Below are 13,456 nucleotides of genomic sequence, written 5' to 3'. Positions count from 1 at the left end.
GGCATAACGCGCTGGAGTAATATTGTAGATGGATGTAAGCACAGGGGGTGTGTCGCACGACTCGGGAAAATTAGTTCGGGGCGGGGGAGCCCCGCGTCACCCCGGCTGCCGGGGTTTATCAGATTCAGGGGGTGAAAAATTACTTCTCAATGGGAGGGCGCGGCGAGAGCGAGGCTGGGGCGGGCGTGGGCGGCGCTGCCACGTGGGCCAAGCCTTTATCCGCCGCGACGCCCGCTGCACTTCTTTTCATGGTACAATTATGAAGAGGTGCGTGTATGACACTCTTAAGCGGCTTCTACGGGATGCTGTGGTGCCGAATTAAGAAATTATTTGTTTATGTGTTTACGGACAAAGTGGATATAGGGACACAAGGATCTGTGAAGTGAATGTTAGACGAAAGCATCGTAAGAGCTCCATGGACTCCACGCTTGAGGCTATGCATCCTTTGGATCCACCGCCACCTGATGTTCTGCTTGCGTTGTTAGCAAGAAATAAGGCTCTTGAAGGTACGAAAAAAAATCGAGGTACTATAAACCACTTCTAAAGTACTAAAAATGTAGTATAAGTTTGTAATAGTTGTCGATTTACATCAAAAATCAAGTCATAGGTATATTAGATTATCTACGAAGTATTATGTCACTGTTATTAAATGTTCATTGTTTACGTTATAAATGGTTATCTATTTTAGTATTCCTCTTTAATATATTAGGTATTGCTTTAATTAACACTTAGTTTACATTCCTGATGAAATTGTTCATTAATTAGTAAAAGAAAAATACTATTGTGACCTGTTAATAGTAGAACCTCTTTATTCGATCTAATTTTATATATTTTTTAACTCTAACTGCTCAAAAACATGTACATATACATGCATTAAAGACAGCAAAGGCATGTATAGGTAGGTTGATCACGAAAATTATATATTTATATTCATTATATAGAATTAATTTTTATCCTCAATATTTTTTTTAATCACGCAGTTTTCTTCGTAATTGATTAACAACATTAAAATGATATTTTTATCTACATATACATGGTACACGTATAGTATAGACTAGTAACAATAGTCTGGTAGACAACGATTTGTAGGTAAAACGGGATATTTACAATGTTTGTCTTTGGTTATTTAGAGTCTTACAGTTTTAGGTACATAAATACGGCTGATACGTGTCGGTTCAGTACCTAAATTAATAAATTCAAACCTATCTGAACGTACTAGCGTGTCCCGTAACATTAGGCACGTTTCGTTTTTTTTTTTTAACTTTTACCTCTCCTTAAAACCTTATACTTCTTATCATGCATAAATTTTTTTGAACACAGTGAACACTTCAAGAGCTCAATTATATTAATTTAACCAACTGTCGTACTAAATGATAAATTAAAATAAATATGTTAAAATTTTTAAATAATGTTATAACTTGCTAAACTTACGTACGTGTGGTCACCGAAGGTTGTTCTTCCATTCGAAGCTCCTATAACTTAGATATAGGTATATCGGGGTGACGAGTATGAGAACGGGTAACAGAGCACGTAGCTGCGGTCAAAAATAGAGACATTCATCGGATAATGAAGCACCTGCTACAAGTAGTGTAGCTTGTAATCTTTAATATTGATGTCACAAACTCTGAACTTACATAAGTGTCATTAGCCTTTATGAAATTTTACAACATTTTACGAAGTTTCTTTAATTTTTTATTTCTTATAATTCGTGTCGTATATTAGATGACCCGGTGAACTTCGTATCACCTACATATATTTGTGAAAAATAAAGACAAACCATTTTCTGATCGAATCTATAAATATTTGACAACCAAGTGACATTTTTTTTGGCATAAGACATCAGATGCTAAACAGTTGTGGACATTTTGTATTGGAAAATTAAATTGTTGTTTTTAGTATTTTCCGTTACTTGGTATTTATAATTTTCACCGTTTAAACCTTCCTGAACTCCCACAAATATTTCAAGATCAAAGTCAGTCAAATCGATTCAGCCACTCTCAAGTTTTAGCGAGACAAACAAACAGCAATTGATTTTTATAAATATATATAAGATACTTACTACTACGTATAGATACTAAATTAAAAAGAAACAAGAATGAAATCAGTAAAATCGTTTTATTTTATGGCGTGACCAAGACAATAAGGATATTATTTCGTTTTTATAGTTATGACGATATATATTTATAATAATACGGTTAACAACCGCTCGCTATACTCGGTATAGTGATGCGTGTAGGTGATGAACACCGACGATTTTCGGGTTTGGTTCCCGCTCGGTATGGATATTTGTATTTGTACAAATAGTACTTTTCGGTTCGAATTTCTGACCTTGTGGGTCACCCCACCGTGCCTCGGAGAGAACTTTAAGCTGTCGGTCCTGGTTGTCATCATATACACCTGATTGCGATCGTTACTCATAATAGGGAATATATCCGCCAACGCGCAGCGGGTGGAGCAGCGTGGTTGATTTAGGTCCAATCCTTCTTCTACGTGGAGAAAGAGGCCAATGCCCAGCAGTGGGATGTTACAGGCTGAATTAAAAAAAACGTATATTTTCAGAATTTGTAATTATTATTAAAATTATGATGTTACACATATCTATAACACAGAAAAATCTATTTAATTGTAGTGACTAGTGTTTGCTACATATGAAATCGGTATGTAACTTTCATGAGTACTTAGCTACTAATACATATTATACTGATGAATAAAGAAATGTACTAGTCTTGATATCTTTTATTTTTATGCAATAGAGTTAGAGGCATACAAACAAATCGGTAATTTTTATACCTCTTATTTTCTAAATTTATTTTTTGCTTCTTCTCCTCTTGTTTGGTAACAATGAATGGCTAGTTAAAAAAACCGGCCAAGTGAGAGTCGGATTCGCGCGCGAAGGGTGCCGTACCTGCCATTGACTAGGTAAAATATTTAGACCATTTTTTTTGTCTAAATGTTTTTTTATTTTAATTTTATTATTTATTATTAAAGTAAATACACCATTAAGTATTATGTGAATATTTCAAGGGCCTACCTGTTACCATTTATTGATATCGAGCAAAAATAGGCAAAAATTACGTTTTTTGTTTGGAAGCGAGCTTAAATAGTTATTTTATTTTACTTTAGTATTTGTTTATATAGCGGCAACAGAAATACATAATTAGTGAAAATTTCAACTGTCTTGCTGTCACAGTTCTTAACCTTCTTTTACCCTTTGGGTATGGAATCTTAAATAGTGTGTGTATCTATGTACACACGTAAGAAGTTATATTTCGTTGGCTAGCTAACTTCACGTTGCTTACTTCTTCTTCGTTGACTAGCTAACTTCAGGGTGTCGGTTTTTTTCGTGACGGTGTGCGCGTGAATCGTACAAATTTACTCTCATAATTTTTCCCTAACGCGCCAAAGAAGTATAACAATTATTGTGTTTGCAGACAAACGAAAAAAAAACCGACTTCAATTACATCGACAAGTAATACAACGTGTATCGACGTTATCGACGTTTTATCGACGAAAAAATAGTCAAGTAACTACGCGTTATCAAAGATTACTCAAAAAGTAGTTATCAGATCTCGATAAAATTTAAATGTGTCTACATGATAAACATCAGCTTTTGATTAAATTAAAAATTATCAAAATCTGTACACCCAGTAAAAAGTTATGCGGATTTTCGAGAGTTTCCCTCGATTTCTCTGGGATCCCATCATCAAATCCTAATTTCCTTATCATGGTACAAAACTAGGGATATCTCCTTTCCAACAAAAAAATATTAAAATCGGTACATCCAGTAAAAACTTATGTGGTATAATACAACGTAGGTCGACGAAAAAAGCGTCAAGTAAAAACGCATTATTAGATATAACTCGAAAAGAAGTTGTTAGATCTCAAATAAATTTAAATGAGACCAATTGATACACACCACCTTTCGATTTAAAAAAATTGTCGAAATCGGTCCACCCGGTCAAAAGTTCTGATGTAACATACATAAAAAAAAACAAAAAAAAAACAGTCGAATTGAGAACCTCCTCCTTTTTTGGAAGTCAGTTAAAAATAAAATAAAGTATATAAAAGTTATGTTAAAATATCTTAATTCCTATTATCTTTTAATTGTTTCACCGAGAGAATCGAAGTCATCCAGTAACTACCTCGTTTTGGTCAAATTATGGTCATTTTTATCAGGAAAATGATTGAGTTATAGTCAAGAAATGTAACGTGGTGCTGTGTATACCAAAAGGTTTAGATTTTTTATCACAATCATTTATCTGTAAAGATCATAAATGAAATATAAAAAATTGCAGTAAATGTTGAATTTGTTTAACATACGTACTTAGAAAAAGGTTATTATTTTTATAATGCTACAATTACCACATAGTGAGGCGCGTGGCAGTGCGGGCGGCGAGCGGCACGCGCCGTCTCCCTCCGCACTGACGCCAGCGTTTTGTTTATACTTTTTACTATGGTTTAACAATATAGAATCAAGTGTAAAATAGAAATGTCATACATTTTTAATTATATTACTCATTTATTCAAATAAATTTACAAAAATTTAAAAACAAATTAATTGTAACTTATAATTTACATATTTATTTTAAATTATAGATCTTTGTAGTCGAGCTACATACATTATAATCATTTAAACAGACACTGACAATGAGAGTCATATCTATATGCAATTGATATGATATGTCACTTCTATATGCAATTTGTTCATAGGTCTAGTTTATATTTTTTACCAGCAGGGCTTCAAATGCACGTAATCAAGTTAAGTGCTCTTGCCCAGAAGCGTCGATGGGCTCTTTTTGATTTTAACGCCAGCGGCACCTATTATTCCGATAACGTCGCACTTAGCGAAATTGATCTAATTCGTTTTACCTGTATATTGATTTTGCTTCTTGTATATGTCACAGATGTTATTGTTAGTTGTACAATATTCCTCATGACAATTAAAGACACGTTCAATAAATTCTTATTTACAGTAAAAAAATAAATGTTTTCATTTGAACTTTTAGGAAATTTACTAACTTGATTTTTAGGAACCTACCTATTCAAAATATCGCTTAGTCTTTCATGCACTGACAAATACTTTGGTACTTAGTTGTCTTTAGCAGTATCTGCACTGTCAATTTGTCTTCTGATATCCTAGTAGGTACTGTAACTGACTTTTTTAGTAGTTTAAGCGTGGCTTTAAGCGCTGTTGAGTAAAGTAATTTCAGAGTTTGATTCAATATATTTGATTATATAAATATCGATCGATTTGATAAATATTTTGCATCATAGTGAACTTCATTTTAGAAATTGTAATTTATTATTTTAATTATTTTTATATTTACTGTAAATATCGTTATAGCAATAATACATACCAATAATAATTATTATATTTCAAATATTATTTCATACCGACCACAATTATAATTTGATTCCATTTATTACGGGATTATGTTCCTATTATTATGTTTTAAAAGCTATGATTATGTTGAAGGGAGCGCTTATTCGCCTGCGGCATAGGCGGTTATTATTTTTGTAAACTTGTATTGAACAAGCATTATAGTAGAGACCAAATCAAAATATGCTATCTTTGAATATTATAGAAAGAGGGATCGTTTTAGAATACATTGCGTGAGAAAATATTAATCTTTTTTATTTGTTACTAACTAATCCAAAAAATTTTGTACTTCAATTTTTTTCGTCAAAATAATCGTTTGGAAGTTACGCGCTTAGGCATATTCATTTCCATTCCCTTAATTTTGAAGTGTAACTTTTTAGAATCGTTGTGATTTGAAATTCGACGAAACGAAAATGCGTCACGATAAAGAAACAAACACATAAATGTATAGTAGAGAATGAGATAGAATACATTACACAGTATTTTATATTCTCGGTGAAAAAGTTCTCGTAGGCTACTTTTCAGAAGTTTCACTTCTGTCGTGTGTGAAATGTACACACATTAATTTATTTATTTATATACATGATTGTTATTCAATCGCTTAATGAAACATTTTTGTGATGTAGACTAATGGTTAAATGTTAATGTGTTAATATTATATACAACTTAAGAGTACATAGCGTGGGTGCTTTTTATAACCTTATTACATTAATAAGCATAAGGGTATGCTTTTTAATGAAAATAAAATAATTTATTTTGTAATAATCATGTAAAATAAGATTACTTTACTGGCTTTTATTTTATCCACAAACTGTAAACTGTGGGAACAAACGTGTAGGAAGTATTTAATACACAAAAGTAGAGATGTCACCTATTATACTATCGCATTAACGCCGGAAGGGTCCACGTGGCGACGCGTGCGCAACGAATCGTCTCCTTCCGGTTCCTTTATCAACCCCATGTGGTAACAATTATTTAATATGATTTAATAAAAAATAACTGACAATTATGTGATAAGAAAAATTAAACTAGAATTTTATTAATTTAAAGTTTAGTACAATATTATTGAGTTTTTGAAAGAGTTTTAGTTTGTTATTTAAAAAAAAATGATTAAAAACATTATATTGACTCTTGGAGCATTTTCTTATGTCTTTATAATAAATAATTGTGTTATTGGTTAACCACTAATAAAGTAATCTGTCGCAAAAAAATACAAATTTACCATATTTAAAAAAAGAGAGTTATAGAGTATTAATTTGTTGACATAAATGTACATAAATATTAATACTATGTAGCCTAAAGGTTGACTAAATTTATATATACATTAAGAACTGAAGGTAAGTCCTCCCTATAATAATATCTAATACATTTGTAAGAACAATTAAATAGAGAAATAGTTTTATAGCTTATAGCTTAAATTAGGGCGGAATCATCACTCGCCCAGCAGGGGTCGACATCTGTCTACTTACATAAACTCAACCCTGGCTGCTACGGATACCAATGTACCTGCATGTATTTTTTTTACTAATTTAGGTTAGATTTCGTTTTTAAAAATTCAGTATAGAAGTTATTAACACTTCCAATATAGGAACCAACTTTATTAGTCTCATTTCCTACATCTAACTTTGTTAGATTTTTTTTATAGTTTAATAGTTTTTCCGTTGCGTTTTATGATGCAATAAAAAACTTTAATGTTCAATTATTTTATTTAATTACTGATTATTATTCACTGAGCCATGAGATATACCTATGGCACAATCTCTTATACTTCTGATATCCGCTCGCAAAACAACTCTCGTGAATTTTTTAACTGTTGTAATATAATGACTACAATTGAGTGCCCAAAACGTTCGGTACCCCCCAGCACTTTTTTTACCATGTAAATTAATAGTGCAGAGTCCTCGTAGTACCTATCTAGCTTAGTGTTGGGTTAAGCGATATATTTTTATAACAATAAGTTAGTCCTGTTGAGTACTTAAAATTAGTTTTCATTTGCTCCACAATGCACCCAATCATCTGCTGTAAATGGCTGAGGAAAATCAAACTGGCGCCGCTTGTCCAAAGTTTGACAGGTGTCAACTGAAAGGTACTTGACGTGAATATGTTATCTTTTCAGTTAAGAAGCGGGAAATACAAGGAAGGTTAGAACTTCAAGAGGCTTATTACCCACCCTCGTATTGAATAAAAATTACTTGTTGTTAAATATAGCTGTGTAATAAAAAATAATATGTGTGTTTAGATTGTAAACATTGATGTAAATAATATCGTAAGGTTGTGGATATAAAATAGCTAGTAAATATTAAAAATAAATTGATATTTTTTAACCATTCTCAAACAAAAGCGAAGCCCAAAAGTCATTTGTAGTAGAGTGATTTTATGTAGGGAGTGGTCTTTGATTACTTGAATATAAAGGGCTTCTGTACAAAGCCCGTGATCAGCTTTATCCCTTTGTTAGAGTTTTAATCAATCATCGAGATCTGTGCAGACTATTTGAATCGTTGGCCACAGTCGGCTGTTTTCTTGGGTAAGTAGAGCGGGTCTTTTTGTCTAAAATGATTCGTCTCACTTAACAGCGGATTCAAAGATTTCTTAATAATGTAAATGAATAATAAAAATTAAACAGTATAGTTAGCTAGAGCTAACTAATGTAGAACATTTGTTTTTAACCCCCGACGCAAAAAGAGGGGTATTTTAAGTTTGACGTGTCTGTCTGTCTGTCTGTCTGTGGCTCCGTAGCTCGCGAACGGATGAGGCGATTTCAATTTAGTTTTTTTATATGAAAGGTGAGTTACGGGCAAGTGTTTTTAGATATGTTTGATAAAAATCGGTTGAGTCGTTTAAAAGTTGTGGGGGGGGGGGTGGGGGTGAAAGTGGGGAAGAATAACCGAATGTCTGTAAATATAATCTAGTGGGGTCTCAAATGAAAGCGCATCACGTAATATTACAAAATAATGTATTCAATGAAAATCGGTTGAGCCCTGAAAAAACTCTGGGGGTAAAAGTGGGAAAATACCCAATATCTGTAAATATATGTGGTGGGGAGAAAATGACAATGGACATCCAAATGTCAGTAAATTTACCCAAGTACCAAATGAAATAGCATATGCACTTTACAAAATTAATAATAAAAATAAATGAAAAATATTAAAAAAAAATCGATTGAGCCGTTTGAAGTTAATGGGGCTAAAAGTGGGGATGGAAAACAGAATGCCTGTGAATGTATCCTAATGTGAAATGAAAGAGCACTGAAAAAGAATATTAATGTCTTAATTGAGAGTGTTCTTAGTTTCGTTTGATGATAAAATTGGTGAAAAGCTGTTTTAAAGGTATGGTTACGGTGTCAGAAAATTGGGACATGGAAATACAATTGTCAAGTGAAAGTATTAATTACTACATCTCAGTCATTGTAATTCTGCTAAAGACACAAAATCTACATTATAATAAGTGTACCTATAAAAAGTATAAAATACAAATTAAATTAAAAATTAAAAAAAAACCCGACACAATAACCCGAGTTGCCTTTAAAAAGTAAAAAATAATTAAAGAAACTCAATCTTAAATTACCTAAGTATGTACGAGTATTAACAATTCTAAATTCTATTGTGTCGGGGGTTTTCTTTTTATTTTTAATTTAATTTTTATGTAAAATGCAGTAAGTACCTTGTGCAAAATTATTTATTCAAATAATTTCTATTTATAAAATATTTAATGGTTTGTGCTATGTGATTATAAGTGGACTGTTGACATATATATTTTTATATCGGATACATCACTGACGATTCGGTGATTTTTATCTTAATAGATATCTTTCCCTAATAAATTCATATCAAAACAATGTGGGTGTGCCACGTGAGACAGATGGTATAAGGGGAACCATTGCGTGGGTAATTATATTTTGACTGGATGAGGTAGCGCTTTGACTTCTATTAACGGTGTTCAGCGATCCAACTGTTTGATTGTAATTAGAAATAAAATCACTAACCATTGTTTTTGACTTTTAACTGCTTGAGGCTTTTCTGTATAAAAGAGCACATTTCAAATTAGTAAGTCTTATATATTTACACATGATATATAAGCAAGAATAGGGAATCCGAGTCAATCTGTTTGCCACATATAGACGTATTTATTCAAGAGTTACGTTATGAAAATGGGTAAACATAGCAATGTAAATATATTTAGTTACTAGCTGTGCCCGCGACTTCATCCGCGTGGAATTTAACAAAATAGTTATCGTTCAGTTCGCAGTTATAAAACAAAATTAAAATAAATGTGGCCAAAGCTACTCCTTATTATATCAGCTATCTGTCAGTGAAAGTTCCGTTAAAATCGGTGCAGTCGTTTCAGAGATTAGCTGGAACAAACAGTTGTTACAAAATGTTATATTGGTATACATAGGGCGCACTAAAAGTTTCCGGAACTGGCCAGTTACATAAACAATATTTAAAAAGGAATTACAACATTTGAAAATGGAACTCTATGGCTGTAGAATGCAGTTTGTTTTATCTGACTGTCAATTATTGTTTTTATATTGTGGCGCCATTTTAAAAATTGCGTGTCTACATTAACATGGATTTAACTCGGGAAAATTTTCGTAGTATAATTTTCTACGATTTCAAGTGTATTTAACTGAGGCTCAAAAAACGGACCGCGTAACTTGGTGCAATGCCATACTTACCAGATTCAACGAAGGGGCGTCAAATTTGGTGTGGGACATAGTAACAGGTGAAGAAATATGGATTGAAGCAGCAATCGAGCGTATGGGTCTTTAAAGATAAGCCGAAACCAACCAAAGCAGCTCGCGTGAAAAGTGAATCTAAGCGGACGATTGCTTCTTTTTTTAATAAAACTGGACACGTGGCTACTGTTGCTTTAAAAAATTGTCGTACCGTGAATAGTGACTGGTACACGACCATTTATTTGCCGGAAGTTATTGACGAACTGCGTAAAAATAACCGTTAATGCCGTATCATCTTGCACCACGACAATGCTAGCTCCCATACGGCCAGACAGACAAACGAATTTTTGAAGGCGAAAAACGTAGAACTTATGAGCCATCTTGCATACAGTCACGACCTGGCACCTTGTGACTTTTTCCTGTTCCCAAAAATTAAGAACCAAATACGCGGTCAACGATTTCCATTACCAGAAGAGGCCGTCGAAAAGTATGAAAAACACGTTTATGAGGTCACCACGGAGGAGTGGCACACATGTTTTCAATATTAGTTTAATCGTATGAAGAAGTGCACTAACGCAAAGGTTGAACATTTTGAGAAACAAAAAATTCATTTTTGACCTTTAATAGTATTTTTTTCTTATTCATTCCGGAAACTTTTAGTGTACCCCACGTATGTACCGTGTATACATACACATGAATTGAGTAAAAAGCGTTTCTTTTAATATTACAAAGAGATACTCCAATTTTATTTATTTGTATATATGTGATTGTGTCTTAGATCTAGAAGACAATATATGCCGCCAGGCATACTTCACAGAATAATTAATATTTAAGAAAAAAATATCATAAGTTTTTCTCACATTATATTATTTATTTAACTTTAATATTAAATATAAATGATTTATGATTCACGACGATATTTTTAAAGTTATTAAAGTCGATATAGGTTGCGTTACGAATATTAGATGCGTTTAGTTAAATTATAGAATATTAAACCATTTTCGTCTTCACCTTGTTAAAGCGAGCATTTTAGCTAAATGGAACATTAGAGAGAAAATTAAGGAGACGACCGACCTCTGCTGCTCATTACAGGGTAGTATTAAAAGCAGGGTCCTTCTGATAGAATATGTATTTTTACGAGCATAGGGCGAAACTTCGTGCATGTTTGATGTCTGTAATCTCGGCCCTTCCTCGCCTATTCGCCGGCTTCACTGTGCCGCGCCGTCTTCTGTGCTGTATAATCCCTTTTTTAAATTTCTTTCTAAAGTTAATATATTTTTTTAAAGTTTTGTTTTAGTTAGGTACATAGTTTTCAGTGTAAATTAATGTGATGGAAAAAAATTCCAAATATACGACTGTGTCATTGTAACTTGTCGGCAATTGGTAATGTAGGCTTATGCAGCGGGGGAGGTAGGTAGGTGGGAGAGGCATGGGGAACTGTAATCAAGAAGAGTAGAGCCGTCCCTAGGCGCCGCCCGCCCGCGCTCCCCTCGCCTGAAACCCGCACCTCAACCTCGAGGGCAATGCTTCAAAACTCTATTGACTTTTCGTTTGCCAAAGAAATATTGTATTTTCTTTGTTTGTTTGATACGTCAATATCTATGTAGACAGTTCTTTGATCCAAAGAGAATTTGTCTCATCGTTGTTTTCTGAATTCTTAAAAATATTTTTCATGTTTGTTGTAACGATGTTCTTACAGTGAAAAATATTTTGTTATTGTCAAAATCAAAATCAAAAACAGCTTTATTTAAATAGGTTCCAAGATCACTTTCGAATCGTCATTTTACAAATTAAGGCTTTAAAAATAAATTATTATATTTGTAGAAGTAAAGCTACCACCGATTCGGAATGTAGATTCTGCAGAGAAGAATCGGCATGAAACTCCGCAGTTACACTTTTGAAAAATAATATATAAACTGTGTTTTGTGTGTGTAAAGCTTTTGGATATTGACATATATATATGATGGAGCTGAAGACTTTTTTTTCAAAACAATGCACAAAAGTTTATAAAATATCTACTCCTTATTTGTACCGTTATTAATTTATTATCTTATTATACGTTGTCTACTTATATTTTACTGTATTTTGTACAGGTTATTCAATATTTATTATTACTAATGTAATCAAATCAACCACCGTAACATGATAATGAATTAAAAGTTGAAATAATTATCACCGCTAAGTCAACATGAAATGCTCGGCAAAACTCAACATTTGTGCTAACAATCAGTCGGTAATGCTCGGCTTTTGTAAAACAACAAAAGTTAACCTGTCCGTCCATCCGGCTTGATGGAATGGAACGATTTTAGGGTTGCGAGGGAATGACATACCGTAGTCTCTACAATGAACTTATACCAACTCTATTTATAGCTTACTTTAATATTGCTATTCAAAAATAGGTCATTGGTCATTGTAATAGGAGCGCTATGAGGGTTTATTGATTAGTTAACATAAACTGGTATATAAACAGACTCGCCATGTGTTGTATACCGCATGTCGCGTTGACAGCCAGATCATTATTATACATGCTTTCTGACATCAATCTCCTAATGGACAATTTTTGAGTATATAGTAATACTAAGAATATAGCATTTCTGGCACAAAATTATAAATAAAATTTTTATGATAAATAATTTAAAAAAATAATTAAGGAACAGTCATTTTGATTGCAGTAATTTTATTGTGTAATAAATTAGGTCTGGGAACTGGAATAATCATATAAAAGTAAATACATCATTACTACAGCATTAGTACAGAAGAATAACAAGACGTTATACCTTAAGTTGTCTTAATAGTCTTGAAAAAATAATCATTAACTTATTTCGAAAATTCATAGTATTATACATATTTACTACTAACTTTAAACCGTGGTTTCGCTCGCATTGAATTTTTTTTAAATAAAAAGTATTCAGTCTTGCTTCTTATACCTCCAAAAATATGTGTACAAAGTTTCATGATGATCGGTTAAGTAGTTTTCGCGTGAAAGTGTAAGAAACAAACTTACTTTCACATTTATCTTCTATAATATTAATATATATAAAAGCGAAAGGTCACTCACTCATCACGAAATCTCCGAAACTATAACACCAACAAACTTGAAACTTGGCAGGTAGGCTCCTTATAGCACGTAGACATCCGCTAAGAACGTATTTTACGAAACTCAACCCCTAAGGGGGTAAAACGGGGGTTGCAAGTTTGTATGAAAGTCCTATGTTTTTGAAGTAAGAGACTTGAAATTTAAAATGTATGCTCTATAGATGATGAGAAGGTGTTCAAATAATGTATCTTTAGAAATCAACCCCCTTTTGGGGTTAAAACGGGGGATGGTAGGTTGACACACTCATCACAAAATCTCCGAAACTATAACACCTACAAACTTGAAATTTGGCAGAAAGGCTCCT

The 13,456-nt window shown here is 32.8% G+C and overlaps 1 protein-coding gene across 1 annotated transcript in view; it reads left to right on the top strand.

Moving 5' to 3' along the window:
• The first annotated feature begins 28 nt into the window (after nucleotides 1-28).
• The window catches only part of LOC123669475 (LIM/homeobox protein Lhx3), a 66,070-nt gene continuing 52,642 nt past the window's right edge, over nucleotides 29-13,456 (top strand). Inside the window, 2 exon segments of the mRNA XM_045603081.1 lie at nucleotides 29-100; nucleotides 102-131. Of these exon segments, the coding sequence (XP_045459037.1) occupies nucleotides 29-100; nucleotides 102-131 (102 nt within the window).

The sequence above is a fragment of the Melitaea cinxia genome, chromosome 3, assembly GCF_905220565.1.
Source record: "Melitaea cinxia chromosome 3, ilMelCinx1.1, whole genome shotgun sequence".
NCBI lineage: Eukaryota > Metazoa > Arthropoda > Insecta > Lepidoptera > Nymphalidae > Melitaea > Melitaea cinxia.
This window is presented reverse-complemented; position numbering and strand designations above follow the sequence as displayed.